We start from the raw sequence: 21,770 nt of genomic DNA, 5'->3' as shown, positions 1-21,770 counted from the left end.
TGACCAGAGGTAACCAAATCTAATATTACCATAAGGTGACCAGAGGTAACCAAATCCAATATAAGCATAAGGTGACCAGAGATAACCAAATCAAAAATATAAACAGAAGGTGACCAGAGATAACCAAATCTAATATATGAATAAGGTGACCAGAGGTAACCAAATCCAATATTAACATAAGGTGACAAGAGATAACATACTCCAATATAAACATGAGTGACCAGAGATAACCAAATTCAATATTAACATAAGGTGACCAGAGGTCATCAAATCTTATATTTGAATAAGGTGACCAGAGGTAACCAAATCCAATATTGACATAAGGTAACCAGAGGTCACCAAATTCAATATTATCAAAAGGTGACCAGAGGTTACCAAATCCAATATATGATTAGGGTGACCAGAAGTTACCCCATTCTAGCATGCTAAGGCCACTAGAGGTTATCAATTTCCATTTCTGGTTAAGATGACCACATGTAATTGAATTAAATATTTGTGTAAGGTAATCAATAAACAAAAATGAATTGTTCAATCAAGCCTAAGTGGCCATTTTACAGGAAAAATTTACAATTATTAAGTTCAAAAAGAATAATAGATGCAGCATTATATAAACATTGTGTATGTTTCCATCATATTAAAGGTTTAATATAATAAAGTAAATGCATACATACCACTCTTATCTACATTTTCTATCTTATGAGGATAGTAATATATAAATATAGATATATCAAACTTGATGTAATAATATTCTATATTTGTTGAACCCATACTGTATATCAAACCTGTTCTTCTTCTTTTCTCTCTTTCTCTGATTGTCTCAAACTTTCTTCAAATGAGATGAAAAACATCAACTAGTTGTATGTAAATGTTAATTACCAGGGATAACCAAATCTAAAATCTGCATAAGGTGATCATAGATTACCAAATCCAATATTAACATAAGGTGACAAGAGGTCTCCTAATCTAATATTAACATAAGGTGACCAGAAGTAATCAAATCTAATATTAACATAAGGTGACCAGAGGTAACCAAATCCAATATTAACATGAGGTGACCAGAGGTCACCTAATCTAATAGTTACATAAGGTGACCAGAGGTCACCTAATCTAATAGTAACATAAGGTGACTAGAGATAAACAAATCCAATATTAACATGAGGTGACCAGAGGTAACCAAAATTAATATGAACATAAGGTGTCCAGAGGTAACCAAATCCAATATAAACATAAGGTGACCAGAGGTAACCAAATCCAATATTAACCTAAGGTGACAAAAGATAACCAAATCCAATATAAACATAGAGTGACCAGAGATAACCAAATCCAATATAAACATTAAGTGACCAGAGATAACCAAATCAAAATATTAACATAAGGAAACCAGAGGTCACCAAATCTTATATATGAATAAGGTGACCAGAGGTAACCAAATCCTATATTAACATAAGGTGACCAGAGGTAACCAAATCCAATATATGCTTAAGGTGACCAGAAGTTACCCCATTCTAGCATGCTAAGGCCACTAGAGGTTATCAAATCCCATTTCTGGTTAAGATGACCACATGTAATTGAATTAAATATTTGTGTAAGGTAATCAATAAACAAAAAATGAATTGTTCAATCAAACCTAAGTGGCCATTTTACAGGAAATATTTACAATTATTAAGTTCAAAAAGAATAATAGTTGCAGCATTATATAAACATTGTGTATGTTTCCATCATATTAAAAGTTTAATACAATAAATTAAATGCATACATACCACTCTTATCTACATTTTCTATCTGATGAGGATAGTAATATATAGATATAGATATATCAAACTTAATGTAATAATATTCTATATTTGTTGAACCCATACTGTATATCAAACCTGTTCTTCTTCTTTTCTCTCTTTCTTTGATTGTCTCAAACTTTCTTCAAATGAGATGAAAAACATCAACTAGTTGTATGTAAATGTTAATTACCAGAGATAACCAAATCTGAAATCTGCATAAGGTGACCATAGGTAACCAAATCCAATATTAACATATGGTGACCAGAGGTCACCAAATCCAATATTTACATAAGGTGACCAGAGGTCACCTAATCCAATATGAATAAGGTGACCAGAAGTTATCCCATTCTAGCATATTGAGGCCAACAGAGGTTATCAAATCCCATTTCTGGTTAAGATTACCACAATTAAATGTGTGTGTAAGGTAATCACGAAACAAAAAATGATTTGTTCAATCATGCCTAAGTAGCCATTTAACCAGAAACAATTGCAAATTTTCAGTTCAAAAAGATTAATAGTTGCAGCTTTATATAAACATAGTGTATGTTGCCATCATATTAAATGTTTGATACAATAAATTAAATGCATACATACCACTCTTATCTATATTTTCCGGTCTACGGTATATTGCTAAATGGAAAGAAGAATTGTCTATTTTTAGTTTTCTATTTTTAGAACAACAATATCACTACATAGAAGAGTACTATTTATAGGGTGACCAGTGGGCACCGTTCAGCGTATCTATTATCCTTGTGCGTCTGTTTTACGGTTTGCATTTTATATGCGCAGTCAAACAATATTAACCAGTCGATGACAGTAACAATGTCAAACATCCAATAATTAAAGAATAAACCAATTTCCTTCTTTATAAACGTGACAAAAGCATTTGCAGATTGATGGAAGGTTATTTAACATTAATAACTTTGTATGAAATACTTTCTTTCATTACCGGTACTTGTTACTTGAGAGCGGTACAAATCATTTTGATTTTAGACAAAATAATTTCGTTGCTTCATTAGAACGTGTTGCAAATTGTCTTTTAGAAATGTTTATCCATGTGTTGCATCAAAAACGTCATATTCCTTTCCAAATTGTTTGCCAAACACCGTTTATTGTTGTAAATTTTCCGAAATTTGTCCGCCATTTATAAAAATATAAGAATCACGAATCGGATACGGTTCAACTATGTAATAATTCCGCATTCTTACAATTATAAGTTCAGACGTACGAAAGACACAATTGACAGAAATTAATGATCACAAGAGTGAAAAAAAGCGTTCTTCATGAATTAACAGACAATGGCTTAATACCCTTTGTATACTGTATATCTTATAATGCAAATGCATTATTTTATTTTTTTGTGTTAATTTTAAATTTCTAAAAATTAAAAACTTTATATATCTTTTCCTAATTAGAAGCATTCAAATGTTCATACAGCTATGTTATTGAAATTGTTTTGTGAGTTACACCATTGAAATTTAGAAATGTTAGTGTCACTGTTGGTAATAAATGTTGTAATTATGAGATAAAATATGTTCAATATGAATCTTGATTCTTATCAAGACATTTCATTGTTTTAACTACTGAATAGATAATTATCAAAGGTACCAGGATTATAATTTAGTACACAAGAATATGAAAAGGAAACAAAAGATCAAATATGAATATATAAACTCTGCAATGATATTGAATGTACACAATAGACAATAGACAATGAGACTAAATACATGATTTCCTTTAAAAAAAAGGGCAAGGTATTATGATCCGATTATAACCGATAGTCGGTTGGTTGCTGTCAACCGATTGTAATAGATAATCGGTTGGTAATTTCAACCGATTATCCAACACTAACACACACACACAAACCGAAACTGAAGGTATGTACAAAGTTTCAAGCAAAGTCAATTGATGTATTTTACTACATTATACTAAAGACATAAGAACAATTTAATATAAGCCTTAACCTATATTACATTTTAATTGAAAAGCAATCTCTCATCGCTTTAATTTTCTTATATGTCGTGTAGTGTATCTTACAAAACCTGGTTAGAGGTCTTAAAAATTTATACAAGTGAACTCGAAATGGTGTTCTGTTCGACAAATCAATTTGCAGCTTTCACGACCTTGATTGTTTATCGAATGTTAATCGAAGGGACTCAACGCATTTGTATAACGAAGGGCGAACAGATTTGATTAACATACAGAACCGAAATCATCTCATTTGCATATCAATATAAATACATAAATTTCAGTTTTCCTACCGTAAAAGGGCTTTATAGCCAGTCATAGTCGTTAACCTCTCCCGTAGTAGTAACTCACGCATGACACCAAAATATCTTAAAACAGAAGCGATGAGAGATAAGATTATTTATATTTTTCTTATATTAATTTAAAAAAAAATCAGTTTTCTTTCTATTTATTTATCCCTCTTTCTTTTCTTTCTGTTTAAATCAAGCTCTGATTTTTTTCTGATTATTATATGTCCTAAAATTTAAAAAAAACACGTTTTTCAGAATACGTAAAAGCATGGCATGATCCAATCATGCGCACAAGTCGCACAAATGTTGCCGCAAATACTAGCTAAAATTTCATTATTTATACGAGATAAACTTAAATAATGAATGGTTTAGACTATAAATTCATGAAGACAACCACTAAGTACGAACTGCATGTCATGATGATTGTTTGTTTTTACGTTCTTTACGATTAGTTTAAATAATGTGTGTGTGTGTTATCCGTTGTTTTTTTCGGTGTGTGTGGTATCATTTTTGAAAATTGGATTTTCGACAATAAACCAAGCGTTTTTCGTAAAAAAAATTATTGTAAAAATAAAAGCGGTGTTGAATTGAGTCTTGCATTTATTTTGCCAAACAAATCATAAAGAAAATAATTTTATGAAATTTTGATTAAAAATTTTCGAAGTGTGTGGTTATCCGTTGAAACAATATTGAGTGTGTGTGTTATCCGTCGAAAATTTGGAACTGTGTCGAAGTGTTTGCAATAATTGCACGCTTTCTAGCAAAAACAATTGTGTATTTTAAAACTACAATTGCAAACTATCCGACATTCGGTGTGCCAACTTATTAATCAAAATTTAATTGATATAATCAAGAAAATGCAACTACTAACCTTTCAAGCGGCGAGTTCGACTTTAACTTCCGGTGTGTGTATATCCATCACGTGATTTTGATTATACCCCTTGGTTATAGTATGGTATTAGTTTTCTGTTTTTCTTTTTCCAATCATATTGTGTTGTAAAATGATGCCCTTCATGGGTTCTTGATTAGATTAATAAAATTCTTATCTTATCTTATCTTATTCTAATGTGATTTGCATATTAGGGAAAACGATTGGTCGAAAGGATTTTCGGGAGTTGATCTTGAATTTTGTTATTTTTCGACAGACGACGTTGACCGAACTTCTTTTTATAACCAATACAAGATGACTGCGATAATAACACCTTTATTTCACTGCATGTTAATCGTTGAATAAAATAACAAAAACAAAAACATTCAATTTTGTTTAAATGATAATTTAATTTTTTATCAGATTGCAAATTTCATGGCGTACATAATTTTGCGTAAGCCAACAAGTAAATTCATGCGCCAGGCCTATTCAATTAAACAAATATACAATTAACGTGCGATAGAGGAAACGAGTGTGGAAAAATATATTCCTCATCTCCAATTTTAAAGAAATTGTAAGGATTATTTCATATCGGTTAATAATTGGATAAAAAGGGGCCACATAACATTCATTATCATATACTTGTATGAAATATTACTAAAATTTTACAGTTCAATAACATTTAAAATATTAAAAGGCTATTAAAGGTTTGCTAGGTTTATTAAACAGATTTCTCAGAATTTCATCAGCGGGCTGATAAAGGGACCTTTATTGACTGCTTCCGGAATGTTATCGCATGCCTTTCCGTTCATTTCCGTGACGTTTATCACATGCAACTTCGTGCATTTCCGGAAATTTGTTCGAAAACGACAAAACAGTGCGGAAAACCGCAAGTGATTGAATACTTTTCACAAAATAGTTGAGGAGCAAATATATGTTGTGACAAGATAAATAAAATGCTTGTAATATCAATAAAACAATTAAATTAAAAAAACTTTTAATCAATAGTTCTTGTCTGTATTTCTTCTGCTGAAGTATATGATAAAAAGATCATTACATGTCATTTTTCATATCAGACCCTTTATCGGCCCTCGTTCATGATATCATCCCTCGAGCCTGCGGCTCTTGGGCCGATATCATGACCTAGGGCCGATAAAGGGTCTGATATGAAAAATGCCATGTAATAATCTATACTTATTCTTCAGTAATAAATTTAATCGGTCATTAACAGAACAAAACGGTTCAGAAAACCGGTCGTTAACGAACTTTTACATGATAATGACCAGTGGGGCGTGGTTTCCGTCTGATAATGACTATCGGGCGTGGTTTCTCTGTTTATGACTGGTGGGGCGGGGTTTCTCTGTTTAGAAAGATGTGTACACCTTTAATTACACATTTTCCTGTTTTTAATATTATATTCAAGTTGCAAGTTGTTTGAATTGTTTATTATATGTTACAAAATTAAAGAGAACTTGATTAAGTATTTATATACTAAAAAATTGCACTAAAATGAATGGCAGTACTGATGGCATTACTACGACTGGTCTTCACTCTTTGCCATAGAAATCGTACAACTACTCGAGCTTGATTTATGCATTTTGAATTTATGAAAATTTTCCAAAACATGGTTTACAATGACATAAACATAATAGTTCTTAACAAAACTGTTTTTTATCGTGATACATGGACTGCCCGTAGGACAATGGTATTGACTGCGATAGCGTTAATGACCTCGCCTTCGACTCAGTCATTATCACTATCTTAGTCAATACCACTGTCCTGTTGGCAGTCCATATATCACGATAATGACCAGTTTTTCCAAGAACTATTATATAATTAAACGCGTTTTTAAAGGAATTGGTGTATAAACTGGACCAGGTCACTCACAAACATATCATAAAAGTCCTATCACAACGTTTCTGGATACACTGTACCAGATATGAATCAAATACAAACTGAAACGTCGAATTTAAAATAATGTTTTTGATATTTAGTGATATCACAATTCTAAGATGAAATTATTATTTACAAAATTAATAAACCCCTATGCATTTCAGTTTGTTCGGCTGAACAGTTTCCTGGTGATAAATGGCGGACAAAGACATGGTGTCAGAGAACTAGTCATCGTTCTTACTGATGGTAGAAATAATCGTCAACCAGATCCGGTGCAACAGGCTAATATTTTGAAAGCTCAAGGTGTTACCATAATGGTAATAGGCGTCGGCTCCGATGTTGACATAACACAGCTTGTTAATATAGCATCAGCGCCAAGTTTGGTCTTCCATGTGGCATCAGTATCATCACTGTTTACTATACGAGAGGCAATTGTGGCTACCGCATGTTTAGGTAATATTGAAAACATGTGATTACTTCGTGATCTACAAATAAAATTGAGATTGGATATGGGGAATGTGTCAAAGAGACAACAACCCGACCATAGAAAAAACAACAGCAGAAGGTCACCAACAGATCTTCAATGTAGCGAGAAATTCCCGCACCCGGAGGCGTCCTTCAGCTGGCCCCTAAACAAATATATACTAGTTCAGTGATAATGAACGCCATACTAATTTCCAAATTGTACACAAGAAACTAAAATTAAAAAATACAAGACTAACAAAGGCCAGAGGTTCTTGACTAGGGACAGGCGCAAAAATGCGGCGGGGTTAAACATGTTTATGAGATTTCAACCCTCCCCCTATACCTCTAGCCAATGTAGAAAAGTAAATGCATAACAATACGCACATTTAAAATTCAATTCAAGAGAAGTCCGAGTCTGATGTCAGAAGATGTAACCAAAGAAAATAAACAAAATGACAATAATACATAAATAACAACAGACTTCTAGCAATTAACTGACATGCCAGCTCCAGACTCCAATTAAACTGATTGAAAGATTATGATTTCATCATATGCATATCAGTCCTTCCCGTTAGGGGTTTAGTATCATACCATCATAACATATACGAGAAGAACATAACCCGTGTCATGCCAACAACTGTTTTTTTTAATAAATGTGTTTAGTTTCAATGCAAATACCCTATAAGTGAATCAATAATAACGCCAAAATAAGCAAGCTTTAATGACCTGACAACAGTATCGGAAACTATATCCCTTCTTGATAAGTCTATTTAAAGGTTTTGTTAGTTTCTGAGGTGAATACTAATATTTTTGTGCTTTATAAAGAATATGTGAAAAAGTCGGATTACTATCCTCAATTATCTAGAATGTCCTATCATTGTCTGAAAGCAGTCGTTTAAGTTTGTAACAGATTCCTACGGGTCGGGAAGGGTCCGAATAGTTCGGTTAAGCACCCCGACAGTTAGGTGAGTACTGTAACATTCGGAGAAACTCAGCCGATTTTGTCTAGTCGGATTACAATCGTGCCTATGTTGTGACAGATTCTGTTGTATCGGATCAAAATCCTAACAATGTTCTGTGTATTCTGGACGGTGTCCTGTGAACGGGAATGATCTGGAGGAATTTTCCTTTGCTGTTTTTCTCCCGATTAAATCAAGATTGCACCCTGATCTTGTCGTTTGCGATTTGTTTTTGCCGAAACCGTTCCGGAACAGTCCCGTTATTAATGCGAAATTCGGGATTGATACCAACGTAAGGGGCCCGACAATTACAGAATACAATCAACTGACACCAGACAAAGCCGTGTGCAATGCGATAGAGCGGACCGTGATAGGATTACGTTCCAACAGTACCTGATCATCCGGAGTATGCCGATAGTTTTCAAACGGATAACTTCCGTCAGCGTCGGTTCACTGTCTGGTCACTGTCTGATCTCTGTCGGATTACAGTCAGTAGAATCGGGAAGAAGTGGTGACACACTCGGTCGAAATTTAAAAGGCGAATGATACAAATTGGACTAGAAGCGTATTGAGAACGAGATTATCGGGATAAATTCGCTTGGAAACGTTTGAATACCGACGCTTCCTGAACAATATCGTTATTAAATTATTTGTTTTACAAATTTTAATTTAAAGTTTGAATTTCAATCCACGATTCACAGGATCTTGATCAGACTTTTGACAAATTTGAATCGGGAATAGTCCTGTTATGAACGGCAGTAAAAATCGTGAATGTGTGACCCCAGCTTTAAGTAGTTTCCATTTAAATTTAACAATACTAGACACTAAGGATTGAACAATCAGTATGATAAATTAGATAACACATCGCAGAGAGGATGATAGATCAGATTGGAAACCCTCGAAAGATCATTGTCAACCTCGGTTTCACCTCAGTTGACGTTTTCTCGGGATAACAATCTGCATTATCACTCTTTCATTTATGTCTATTCATATCCTACTGTTCTTAACGCATGTTAGTCATTCAATTATCAGAACTAGGTCTAAACTAACAAAAGTAAGTACAGCTTAGACAAAGTAAATGTAGAAACACGTTAAAATTTAAAAAAAAAAAAAACCCACCATAAATGTTGAGTATGATGTCTGTTTATGACTTCAGAACAAATGATTGACACAACGATACAAGTAATTGACATATCTGGTGCCGTTGGTCAACCTGGCGAGAGAGGAGCTACAGGTAGCACAGGGTCAGCAGGTCAACCGGGCAATCAAGGTACAAATCTGTTGATGTTTAACTTAGTTAGGTCTTTCCACTTTTCTGTGGAAAGACCTATTGTTTTTCTTCTGATTATTTTTTTTTTTTTTTTTTTTTCTTCCGCCTAATTTTGTTCTTGCGATAAACATTTGTTTCGCAATATGTCGCTTAGATATTTTGTATATGATATCGAACAGTTTATGCGCTTTTGAAATTTACCCTGCGTAAAGGAATACTTTTCTTTGTAGGAGTTATCTCCCCAAACACTGTTTTCCTTGTTAGCGCATCTCCTTCGCAACCGTAAAAGATTATGACAAATTTATTTTACAAAATTGCTCGTTATATCCTTGGCATGATTTGTCCTATTTTGACCGAAGCGATATGACCGCTCCATATGAGAGTTATTTCCCCTTATGCATCTAATATAAGTGATATGAATTTCTATCTTATAAATCATAAGTGATAGAGACCTAGGATCTTTTGATTTGACGTCCTTGGTCCCACAATGAAAATTAGGTCAAGGTCAAAGGTCAAGGTCATATTCTAATATTTTGAATTTGGCTTATTTTCACTTATATCCAAAGACTGTATAAGATATCAACAAATTATTTTTACTAAATTGTAAGTTGCGACATGTCGTTAGATGTAAATTTTGATTGCAAGCGTATGTTGAATGTAAAAGGGAGTTTTCTCCCCTCTTGTATTTAAAAATAAGCGTTTGGTGATATAACTCATTAACTAAATATAATTAAGACCTATGGTCTTTTGATTTGAGGTCCTTGGTTTATGACCTTGAAATTGATCTCAAGGTCATAGCTTAATTTGACGTTCTACATTTTGACCTTTGCTTTTATTCTATATGTTTACATGATAAAGATATACAACTTTTAGAAAAAGGTATCAAACCATTTAACCTTGAAAAAAACAACCGGAAGTGACCTTTTGTAAACCGGAAGTAGCTATTTTTTTGTACTTTATTAATATAAAAGTATATAGAACCAGATATTTTTGAAATTAGTGTCAAGTAAATATTCAAATTTAATCGGAAGTAAAATTTTTCAAACCGGAAGTAAAAAATGTATGGAAACAATATATTTTTGGAATCAGCTTACTAGGAGCTATCATTTGACGATTGAAATGACATTTTAAACTTAGTTTCACAACTTTTCATATCAAAATACATTGTTTTGATGGAAAGACCTTCAATTGTTCTCTGAACAATTGGTTTTTAATTATTTGTAATTTTAGTTATAGTCGCAGTGAGAATATTCATGCTATAAAGATAAGTGGGTTTGCGACAGCCAATATAATAATAAACAAAAATAAATGACAAACCCAACTTAGTTCACAGATCAGTTAATAGTTAGGTTTGATGTGCTATATTTATGTATGGGAGCAAGTTGGTATTCATTGCCACCTTTGCAAAAACTTTAATTGAATAAGTGTTCTTTCAATGGGTCTTCAAAACAATGTTTTTAAAGTTTTTTATATCTAGATTTTTTATTTTTTCTTAATTTCTTGACGCATGCTTTTCATCAGGTCCAATGGGGACAAGAGGTCCAAGAGGTCCAGGAGGAATGAATGGTCAACCGGGTTCAAAGGGTGAACCTGGCGATAAAGGAGAAATGGGTGACAAAGGACCTAGTGGGGATCCAGGAACGATGGGTCAACCAGGAAGGAACGGTAGAAGAGGAAACCCTGGCGAACAGGGCACAAAGGGAGAACCAGGCGTCAATGGAATGAATGGAGGACCAGGTGATCGGGGTATGAAAGGTGAAACGGGGGACAAAGGTTCTCTGGGAGATCCAGGAATGTCAGGACCTAACGGAATGGATGGAATACCAGGCCAACCTGGAAAAGACGGAGGGAGAGGACCTAATGGATATAGAGGCATGAAAGGGGAACCAGGTGACAAAGGAGAGATGGGAGGCCAAGGACCTATGGGAATACCGGGAATGGATGGTAAAGACGGTAAAAATGGTAAGCCTGGAAATCGAGGGGAACCAGGAGAAAAGGGAGTTCCCGGTGACCATGGTATGCCAGGACAGAAAGGAAGGAGAGGTAGTAAAGGAGGACCAGGAGATAAGGGAGCTGATGGCGGTCCAGGACTTCAAGGTCCTAATGGTTTGATTGGACCAGCGGGTAATCCAGGACCTAATGGCATGCCAGGAACGGACGGCAAGAAGGGTAATTTCCTAAAGGATAACTATTAACCTTCATCTTAGTTTGTAACTATGTATCCTCCTCATTTTACAATTGAGTAAACTCTACGTTTTCTTCTTTCTCCAGCAATCTACAGTTTCTTCTTTCTCTAGCGAACACAGTTCATGAATATTCGTATTTTTGTTTAGAACTGACTTTTGAATGTATCTTCTGAGTAAAAACTTCACAATATCCCCATTTACTTTTATTATTAATCACGGATTTTTGTAATTTGAATATTGTTTTTTTTATTCGGTATACAGATAAACAAGTTCCTCATTTAATATAAGAATTAAAGGGGGGATCACATCCTTTATACAAAGTGATAGGACTTTCCTTTGAAATGTGACACATTTTCTAGATGTAATATGAAAGCCTAGTATGTTTTATACAGTCGAAAGACTCGCTATAAATGACATTATGTAAGTAAATCAGTAAAACTGTCATAAGGGTTCTGTGTCTCAGATCTGAGATCTAAGCAAATGTGATGGTTTTTCGAATAAATATGCCTGAATGTAATTCTCGTACAACCAATATAGGAAAAAGTTACATTTACCTACGCAGCATAAAAAGGTGTGGATTTTAAGAATGGAGATGATATGAAATAGATCGGGTAACAGAACACCAGAGGCATTCCTATCAATTAGGTATGGAGGCGAATTATTTCATATATTGTCATACCGAGGCCCTTTATATGACTATACGGTAGGGGATATGCTCATTAATGAAGTTTTTTGAATTCTTCTTGAAAGGTCCACGAGGCGACATGGGTGCAAAAGGACAAAATGGAGACCCGGGTATGGCTGGGCCTGAAGGTGCTAGAGGAAGAAAAGGACCAAAAGGCTCTTCGGGTAAAGATGGAACACCAGGAAATTCCGGCGCCGATGGAATACCTGGTTCAAAAGGAGAACCGGGCGATAAAGGTCTAATGGGTGACATGGGACTACAAGGTCCAAGAGGTAACAACGGCGAAAAAGGTTTGCCTGGTGATTCAGGCATGCCCGGTAACAACGGAGATGATGGGAAACCTGGACCCCGAGGTATGCGTGGCGAGCCAGGGAATAAAGGTGAAGATGGTGGGAAGGGTCCAGATGGTATGCCTGGAATGAATGGCTGGCCTGGTAAGAAAGGCAAAGATGGAGTTCCCGGAAGTAGAGGTTAGTATTATACCACAAGATTAGGAAATGTGGAACAAATTGATTACAGTATTATACCGGATTTGTTCTCATATGAGTAAACAACGGTCTTCACTTTGAGAGATGTCTGGGTTCTGTGTAAAGTTGGCCATGGTTTAGTCTGTTTCGATTAGACTTTTGATTTTCTATCGCCCCCTTGTCACCTCCTCTCCTTTTTAAAATGTCAACGTCTGGCAGTGGTCGTACTAAGTTATATGTTTATGGCTTGTATCAGGAACCCTGACAGTGGTCGTACTACGTTATATGTTTATTGCTTTTGTCATTTTTCGGAACTTCTAAATTCAGGATGATTGCTGTTTTTAAATAGCTTTGCATTCTAATACTTGTATTTTATCGGGCTATCATGTTGACAACGAATACCCTGTTAACACTATTCATAGAAAAGAAAGCATATGGGGCATCTAGCCAGGACACATAACCAGTATATGTGCAATAAATCAAAGGTTGAAATTCTTTTACAGACTCCTTAGCCGTTCGAAAGAAACCAGCATCGTTCGAGCCTTCATCAATTTTCTTCCATGAATTGCTTATACATCAAATTCCTAGTAAATTAGAAATTCTCTTTTCTCCCTGTCCAAAGTATTCCTCCTACACCAATGCATCAAAAACGTTTTATTCTGAAGTTTACACTATTTAGGACTATATTCAAGTACTAGTATGTCAGATCGCACTGGTCGAAACTGTCTATATTAGAATGCCCAAATCAACAAATGGACACAAGTTCACAAACTATGTACTACTGTTAGCTGTAGTATTTTCTCAAATGCGTATATAGTATATATTATAGACATATCAATCATATCAAACATTAAAAAAAAACGTGAACAGAGTAAATAACTGTTACTGTTCAGCAGGGTGTTTTTTTAAGACGAAGAGTACAATTAAGCGGGAAATATGAAATGCAAAATAAGAATGAAAAAATGCATTGGTGCTGAAATATAAAAAAAGTACATAATAATCGATAAAAAGAAAATGTGAAAATAGCATAAAATTTTTAAAATAAAATACAAGAAAATCAATTGTAATAACCAATACAGGCGAACCTGGCTTCCCTGGTCCAAATGGTTTACCAGGAAAAACAGGGGAAATGGGAGGCCCTGGTATTCCAGGGGTAAATGGCAAAGATGGTATGGATGGTAAAAATGGTAAACCCGGTTACAAAGGTCCCATGGGAGACAAAGGACCACAAGGTAAGTGCTTTAACTTAACCAGTACATGTCACAGAAACACTAATTTAACTTAGTGACGTCTTACATTTACGACATGTCACAGGATTAACAGGTTACAGGGTTGGTGCTTCAACTTAATAGCGTCTTACATTTACGACATGTCACAGGGTTGGTGCTTCAACTTAATGGCGTCTTAGATTTACGACATAACACAGGGTTGTTGCTTCAACTTAATGGCGTCTTATATTTACGACATAACACAGGGTTGGTGCTTCAACTTAATGGCGTCTTATATTTACGATATGTCATAGAGTTAGCATGTCAGAGGGTTGGTGCATCAACTTAATGGCGTCTTACATTTACGATATGTCATAGAGTTAACATGTCTGAGGGTTGGTGCTTCAACTTAATGGCGTCTTACATTTACGATATGTCATAGAGTTAACATGTCTGCGGGTTGGTGCTTCAACTTAATGGCGTCTTACATTTACGATATGTCATAGAGTTAGCATGTCTGCGGGTTGGTGCTTCAACTTAATGGCGTCTTACATTTACGATATGTCATAGAGTTAACATGTCTGCGGGTTGGTGCTTCAACTTAATGGCGTCTTACATTTACGATATGTTACAGAGTAAACATGTCAGAGGGTTGGTGCTTCACTATAATGGCGTCTTACGTTTACGAAATATCACACGGTCAACATGTCACAGGATTGGTGGCACTGCAGGAGGTTCGCTACTCAGTTTCAAAATAACAAGGCTTTCAAATGACTGATGTAAATTGGTGGAACCTAAATCGAGAAACTAAAACAGCTGGAAAAAAATATGAGTCAGTATCCTTGTTTTTGAGATAAAGGCAGTTGAAAAAAGATTTCTAGACGGGAAATAATTTTCTATCTAATAGTATAGGCTTTTCTTTTATTTAACATTAGCCACAATTAAAAAAAAAAACAATGAAAAATAACATAAAATCCTTTAGATTTTCAAAAATGGCTTATTAAATATATGGAATGAAAATATGAAGAGAAAAAAAAGGGGTTAATGAACAAAAATTTGATGGATTAAAACAGAGAATTCCGAAAATCAAACAAAATGTCAAAAAAATGAACTAGCAAACCTCCTTAATGGCGTCTTACATTTACGACGTATCACAGGAATGGTGTAATAAACGACAAGTTCATATGGCGAGTTATAACTCTTACAAAAAAATCAAACTCTTAACTCGGTTACCTTCGAACAAAACCCAACTCGCACTACAGTTCAAAAAAGTCATTGTCATGACATCTAATACACTATAAACACAGAAAAAGAGAATAATAAACAAACACAGAAGAATTAAGTGCAAAAAAATAGCAAACAATAAAAAAGAATACAGAAAAATATCAAAATAATTTAAAAACTACAGAAATGGAAGATCCCGAATCAGACCCTTATCTATATATATCTACAATGCTAATTCACATATCCTGGGACTAAATATCCAATAAAACCAATGCTGAAATGCAGAAAAATAAACAACACTAGAAAATAATGCAAACAAAAAATTATATTCGTAAATTAAACTGCATCCGAAGTATGTGTCAATTGTTTGCTACATAAATGTATTTAGGTCCATGGGGATCCAAAGGTCCAAAGGGAGACAAAGGGGACAAAGGTGAGGGAGGAAACAATGGACGGAACGGAAAAGATGGAAAGGATGGTCGAGATGGTAAAACAGGCAAAAAAGGTCCATGTGGCGACAAAGGACCAGATGGAAGGAGCGGTACGTTATCTCCTTCTTATAAGGTTGTCTCCCTTCTCATAAGGTTATATTCCTTCTTATACGGTTATATTCCTTCTTCCTTTATATATCTCCCTTCTTTCGTATAAGGATATCTTCCTGATAAAGGTACATCCTGTCTTATAAGAGTTACAGGTCTTGTTATGATTTTATACCGGTACCATGTTTGAATGTACACATATGTTATATTGTATTGTCAAGGATTTATAACTATACAAATCCTTGGTATTGTCAAATCTGACGGTCTTGATGAAGAAATAAGATTTAAGAAAATACAAAAGGAGTCCATTAGCTAAAGAAAGAAATGCAACACAATGGTAAACTAAAATAGTCAAAACAGACCAGCAACTATATACAAAACACTATTAAGGGAGCTACCATTTGATTTTTATGGGGGGGCTAGGATGAAGAATTTTGTCCTGCATTTTTTTTAGCTGTAATCTCTGTCCTGCCTTTTTATTTTTCACTCTGTTCGGTCCTGCCTTTTTTTTTTAAAGTTTATCCTGACTTTTTTTACCTTAATTGTCGTCCTGACTTTTTTTTTTTGCAAGTGTCTCATCCTGCCTTTTTTTTTTACTCAAAACTCCTGTCCTGCCTATTTTTTGCAAATTTCATCCTAGCCCCCCCCCCCCCCCCCCCCCCCCCCCCCCCCCATAAAAATCAAATGGTAGCTCCCTAAAAGAGAAAACTAAAGATCGAGGAACACGAACGCTACTTTAAAGCAAAGCATACACTTCTTTCCGTCAGATGATCTAGCAGTTTGGTGTATGGAAACACATAAAGTTGTCCTTACATTTGTTATAAGACTGCATCAACGTATGTGCTTTTAACACCAGTGTTTATTGCTTTCAGTCTACAAACACGCCATCTTGAAATAATTACTAATCACATGATTGATTCTGATTGGTTGCATTATGATGCGGCTGAGATACCGTAACAGCTATTGACTTAAATGAGAAAGAATTACAGACTTTTCTCGTGCAGGATAAGACATCAAATTGTGTTCGACCCTGTCAGTTGTGTTACACTTTGGAGATGACTATTACAATAGTCCATTAACATTGACACCATGGTAGCATGACACTATATTAGTTTATTATATCTTTTAATATTATTTATTTTAGGTACTATTCACATAGTATTTGACAATCTCAAGAACGTAGGTACGTAAATTTCGTATGGTAGTAAAATGTTTGCAATGTAATTACACCGCATTTAAAAAAAAAGTTGACTGATTAAAAGTACATCTAGCACATCTCGAGTTATGAAACAAGATCAATTACTCACTTTTAAAGCTTAGATATCAAGGAGTATGTCTTATATATACTATGAAGTAGGTAGGATCTACTTGCGGTCGATATTTCTGTACGGATTGGTTATAAAATTCATTTTTGATTTGTAATATTGACACAATGTACGTTTTCAGAACATCTTCACAAGTTCTATTCAAGTAAAGGTTTGATTCCTGAAAATTATCGAACGTTTCAACCTTTAGTACCTATCTTTCACTTCTTGTTTTATGTTTTCAGTTAGGAGATAACTGTATTGTATTTTAGGCTACGACGGCATCATTTAGTGATTTGATGGTCGCAAATTAAAGTTTACTGGCGACGCGTTAGCGGAGTCAGTAAACGGTACAAATTGATGCCGTCTGAGCCTAAAATACAATGTAGTTATCTCCATTCTATTGAAACCGACAGAAAACAACGGTAAATCATACAATTAAAATCTGTCAAAGTTCGTTTGAGTTTGTGTGTATTTTTCATGTTCATGGCATCAATTCGCATTGAAGCCATGTCAATTGGTGACGTTATCCAATCAAAATTGATGATGCTGCACGCCATTTACCTAAACTATTCATCTGCTATTTTGTTGTCCTCCCTAACTTATACATTTGACAACAATTGGTATTGTTTATTGATCTGCTGTTTTGTTTACCTCCCTAGGTTATACACGTGATAACAATAGGTATCGTTTATTGATCTGCTGTTTTGTTTTCCTCCGTAGGTTATACACGTGATAACAATTGGTATCGTTTATTGATCTGCTGTTTTGTTTACCTCCCTAGGTTATACACGTGATAACAATAGGTATCGTTTATTGATCTGCTGTTTTGTTTACCTCCCTAGGCTATACACGTGATAACAATAGGTATCGTTTATTGATCTGCTGTTTTGTTTACCTCCCTAGGTTATACACGTGATAACAATAGGTATCGTTTATTGATCTGCTGTTTTGTTTACCTCCCTAGGTTATACACGTGATAACAATTGGTATCGTTTATTGATCTGCTATTTTGTTTACCTCCCTAGGTTATACACGTGATAACAATAGGTATCGTTTATTGATCTGCTGTTTTGTTTACCTCCCTAGGTTATACACGTGATAACAATTGGTATCGTTTATTGATGTGCTGTTTTGTTTACCTCCCTAGGTTATACACGTGATAACAATAGGTATCGTTTATTGCTAGGTTATACACGTGATAACAATAGGTATCGTTTATTGATGTGCTGTTTTGTTTACCTCCCTAGGTTATACACGTGATAACAATAGGTATCGTTTATTGATCTGCTGTTTTGTTTACCTCCCTAGGTTATACACGTGATGGTATTACACATGCAGGAGCTGCTGCTGCTTCCTCAGTAAGTATACAAAGTCAATTAATTCCGGTAAATATCGACACACCTATCTGCATTTAGATATAAATGTTACACAAGGATGTATCGACCGTATCAATGCTGCGAAACTGGAGGACATAATATTTCAACTTGAGTCTCTTAGATCCGTTCATTAGATAATCTATAAGGTTGGACCCGAGTAATCCCTGGCTCTTGGGAATGTTCTTATATCTTAAATATGGTTGAATTTCCACCCATTAATCATTATATTCCTATTTGACATACCAAGATGCATTGAATGATGTCAGCTGGGTTATACATGATGGGGTGTAAAGGGTATTCGTTTCGGGAAACGTACTACACCAACAATTATTACTTGTTTTGATCTCAATTATGTAACTAAACATTAAGATATTTTGCAAGATAACAAAGATATATTAACATAATACTTTATTGCTATCCCATAATATATACGCGTGTAAGTACCATCTTGTCTTGAATAAACAGATAGTGTTACATATAGTTCCTTAAATCTATTGACTGTAATGGATAGTTGTTATATTTGGTGTGGGTATAAAAAAGGCGATGTGGTGATTGCCAATGAGACAACTCTCCACAAGAGACCAAATGACACAGACATTAACAACTATAGGTCAGCGTACGGCCTTTAACAATGAGCAAAGCCCATACCGCATAGTCAGCTATAACAGCCCCTAAAATGACAATGTTAAACAATTCAAACGGGAAAACTAACGGTCTTCTGTGCCAATTTGTTGAGAGAAAAAAATGGAAGTTCTTAAATTGAGTAAAAGGAAAGGTTTAAGAATGCCGTCCTCCTCATATTTTTTTTAAAACTCAGTTAATACTAAGCCTCAAGCACAAAACCCCGATAACTTCATTGTAAGAAAATAAGCCTTAACTACCAGCTTCAGTATGAAGGTGATTTGATTGGTCGAAGGTTTACAATGTAATCAATGTTTTCTTAGTTTAGAATCTTGGTTGCATGAACTCATGCATCAAAACAGCAAAAACTTTCAACTGAATTTTGATAGAACGAATTGATTGCAATTCTCCAAATGTGACCTGTCTATTTCTATTTGCATCACACTGACGCCGTTCTAATAATAAATGTCTCCCAGATGATAATATATCGTAGTCTATGGTTGCTGCCCACAAGAAATATATTGAAACAACGATTTATAGTGGTCAAGTAATCTTTTCTACAGTTTTATGGACGCTATCATGATTCCTTTTCAAAATAAAATGATTTGTCAATCTTTGCATTTAAATCCTGGCTCCTGGACGAAGTAGAGGAACATCACGGTCATAAAACTTTCGAGCACGATTTTTGTACTCAGACTCGAGATTCAACCAATCAAAATACTGGATTTCATGTTTCGAGCATGATTTTTGTGCTCCGAGCAAAGTTTTATGACTTCAACCCCAGAGACAGTTTTAGTTACCATGAGGTAGCAAAACAAACAAATGATATCAATCTCAGTAAGTAGGTTTCTAACCAACATTGTCAGATACTCGGAGAACAGAACTATGGAAAAGCTGCCAGTTATGTCTTTTCCACCTCTCGCCCATAGACGACTTTCCAATGTCATTTTTATCAATAAACAGCCCAGCCGGCATGAAGTCATTTGGAAAGGGGTGAAATAGCAAAAAACCTAACTCCTAGGAAAAATAAAAGAGAAAAGTCTCTTATCAAATGTCAAAAATCAAAAGATAAAATACATCAAACGAAATGTAAATGTTAAATCGTCGAAATAAAAAAATTAAATATGTAGTAAATCATTTAATAAATGTTATTTTCTATTTTAGACTCTCAGTTCATTCAGCAACACGGGATTGAACTCCGCTATTCTCGGTGCTTTACAAAATGCCGGCGTATCTAATTCTCATTTCCACATTGGAGGTAGCTCTGTTTCCGGAGTTCATAGCACATCAGCACATCACGCCAGCACATCTTCACATCATGCCAGCTCATCGTCACACGCTAGTGCATCGTCACGTCACGTCTCTGGTGTGTCACATTCAAGCCAAAGTCATTCATCATCTCATCATTCAGTCCACCATTCCAGTTCGTCATCTCATTCCGGAATCAGTTTTATTGGTTCAGGAGGAGGAGCAGCCTCCCATGTGAGTAGTGGAGCCGGAAGTGGAGCATGGTCGCATGGGAGTTCCGGCAGAGCATACCCGCGAACCAAGTACGTGGCAGTACCAAAAGTAAATTATGGTGTAGCGTATTCAGGAAGAAAACATAGTGGATCGTCAAACAGTGGTTCAACCTATGGTTCAGGATTCAATTATAGGGGACGCTGATTAGATTAAAATCTGTTTGTAACAATCTGTTTAATAAACTATGTTTAACAGTTTTACCAAAATTTATTAATGAAATATGAGATACGTGTCAATCACCAGTAAATACATCACGTGGTACAAATGAACACATCATTCTCCCTCTTTCGATATGAGACAACTTGATCGGGTTGTATCATTATACAGAAATGCTAGGCATTGCAAAACATTTCCCAAAATAATAAAAGAACTCCATTGGTACTCATAAAAAAACACTTCTTGCCGTCTAAACAATAGTGCATTTCGAAAATACACAAATAAACAAGATAATTTCTATAACATACCATGATAATGGTTTAGAACATTAGATGCACGTTTCGTCTGCTGAAAAGGTGACGCTCAGATCAAAACAGTAAATGCAAATTACGGTTACCGTATAGATCAGTGAATATCATATCTGGTTAATGTTATACAGCCAAGTGTACAAGAGGTAAGTATTGCATTGTAAATTAAATCATGCAGAGAAACCATTAAATACACTACTACCGAGTATTATTTACATCTTCATGAAAGAAATAGAAAAATATACAATACGTTTATAAGATCCATTAAAAAAAATCACTAACAATATATGTAACATCATCAACAAATAAAAATAAAAGGAAATAAATGTCCTTAGTACACCATGATCCAATCGTGCTATCTTATTTCATTATTCATCAAAGTTATAAACGTTTCATCAATCCAAATAAACGTACTAAGTTTCAATATCATGATGTGACCACATCTTCATAAGAGTACTGCGTTGATAATCTTTTATAGCTTACTATTCGGTATATATATGGGTTTTGTTCGTTGGTGAAGGCCGCGATGACCTACTGTAACAATTATTAACTTTTCGTCATTTTAGTCTCGGGTGGAGAGATTTATCATAGCCTTATCATATAGATATAGGAAGATGTGGTGTGAGTGCCAATGAGACAACTCTCCATCCAAATAACAATTTATAAAAGTAAACTATTAGGTCA

The 21,770-nt window shown here is 34.8% G+C and overlaps 1 protein-coding gene across 2 annotated transcripts in view; it reads left to right on the top strand.

The window, feature by feature from the left end:
* The window catches only part of LOC134719118 (collagen alpha-2(I) chain-like), a 53,356-nt gene extending 32,537 nt beyond the window's left edge, over positions 1 to 20,819 (top strand). For both annotated transcript variants that reach the window (XM_063582090.1, XM_063582088.1), the window contains 9 exons: positions 6,959 to 7,247; positions 9,375 to 9,488; positions 11,010 to 11,657; positions 12,425 to 12,829; positions 13,906 to 14,058; positions 15,647 to 15,799; positions 16,942 to 16,980; positions 18,413 to 18,462; positions 20,266 to 20,819. In XM_063582090.1, coding sequence (XP_063438160.1) covers positions 6,959 to 7,247; positions 9,375 to 9,488; positions 11,010 to 11,657; positions 12,425 to 12,829; positions 13,906 to 14,058; positions 15,647 to 15,799; positions 16,942 to 16,980; positions 18,413 to 18,462; positions 20,266 to 20,766 — 2,352 coding nt within the window. In that variant the 3' untranslated portion in view covers positions 20,767 to 20,819. The remainder of the gene's footprint in view (positions 1 to 6,958; positions 7,248 to 9,374; positions 9,489 to 11,009; positions 11,658 to 12,424; positions 12,830 to 13,905; positions 14,059 to 15,646; positions 15,800 to 16,941; positions 16,981 to 18,412; positions 18,463 to 20,265) is intronic.
* The last annotated feature ends 951 nt before the right edge of the window (positions 20,820 to 21,770 follow it).

Source organism: Mytilus trossulus, chromosome 5, assembly GCF_036588685.1.
Source record: "Mytilus trossulus isolate FHL-02 chromosome 5, PNRI_Mtr1.1.1.hap1, whole genome shotgun sequence".
In the NCBI taxonomy this organism is placed as follows: Eukaryota; Metazoa; Mollusca; class Bivalvia; order Mytilida; family Mytilidae; genus Mytilus; species Mytilus trossulus.
The sequence above is the reverse complement of the archived record's forward strand: the minus strand, read 5'-3'. Positions and strand labels throughout refer to the sequence as shown.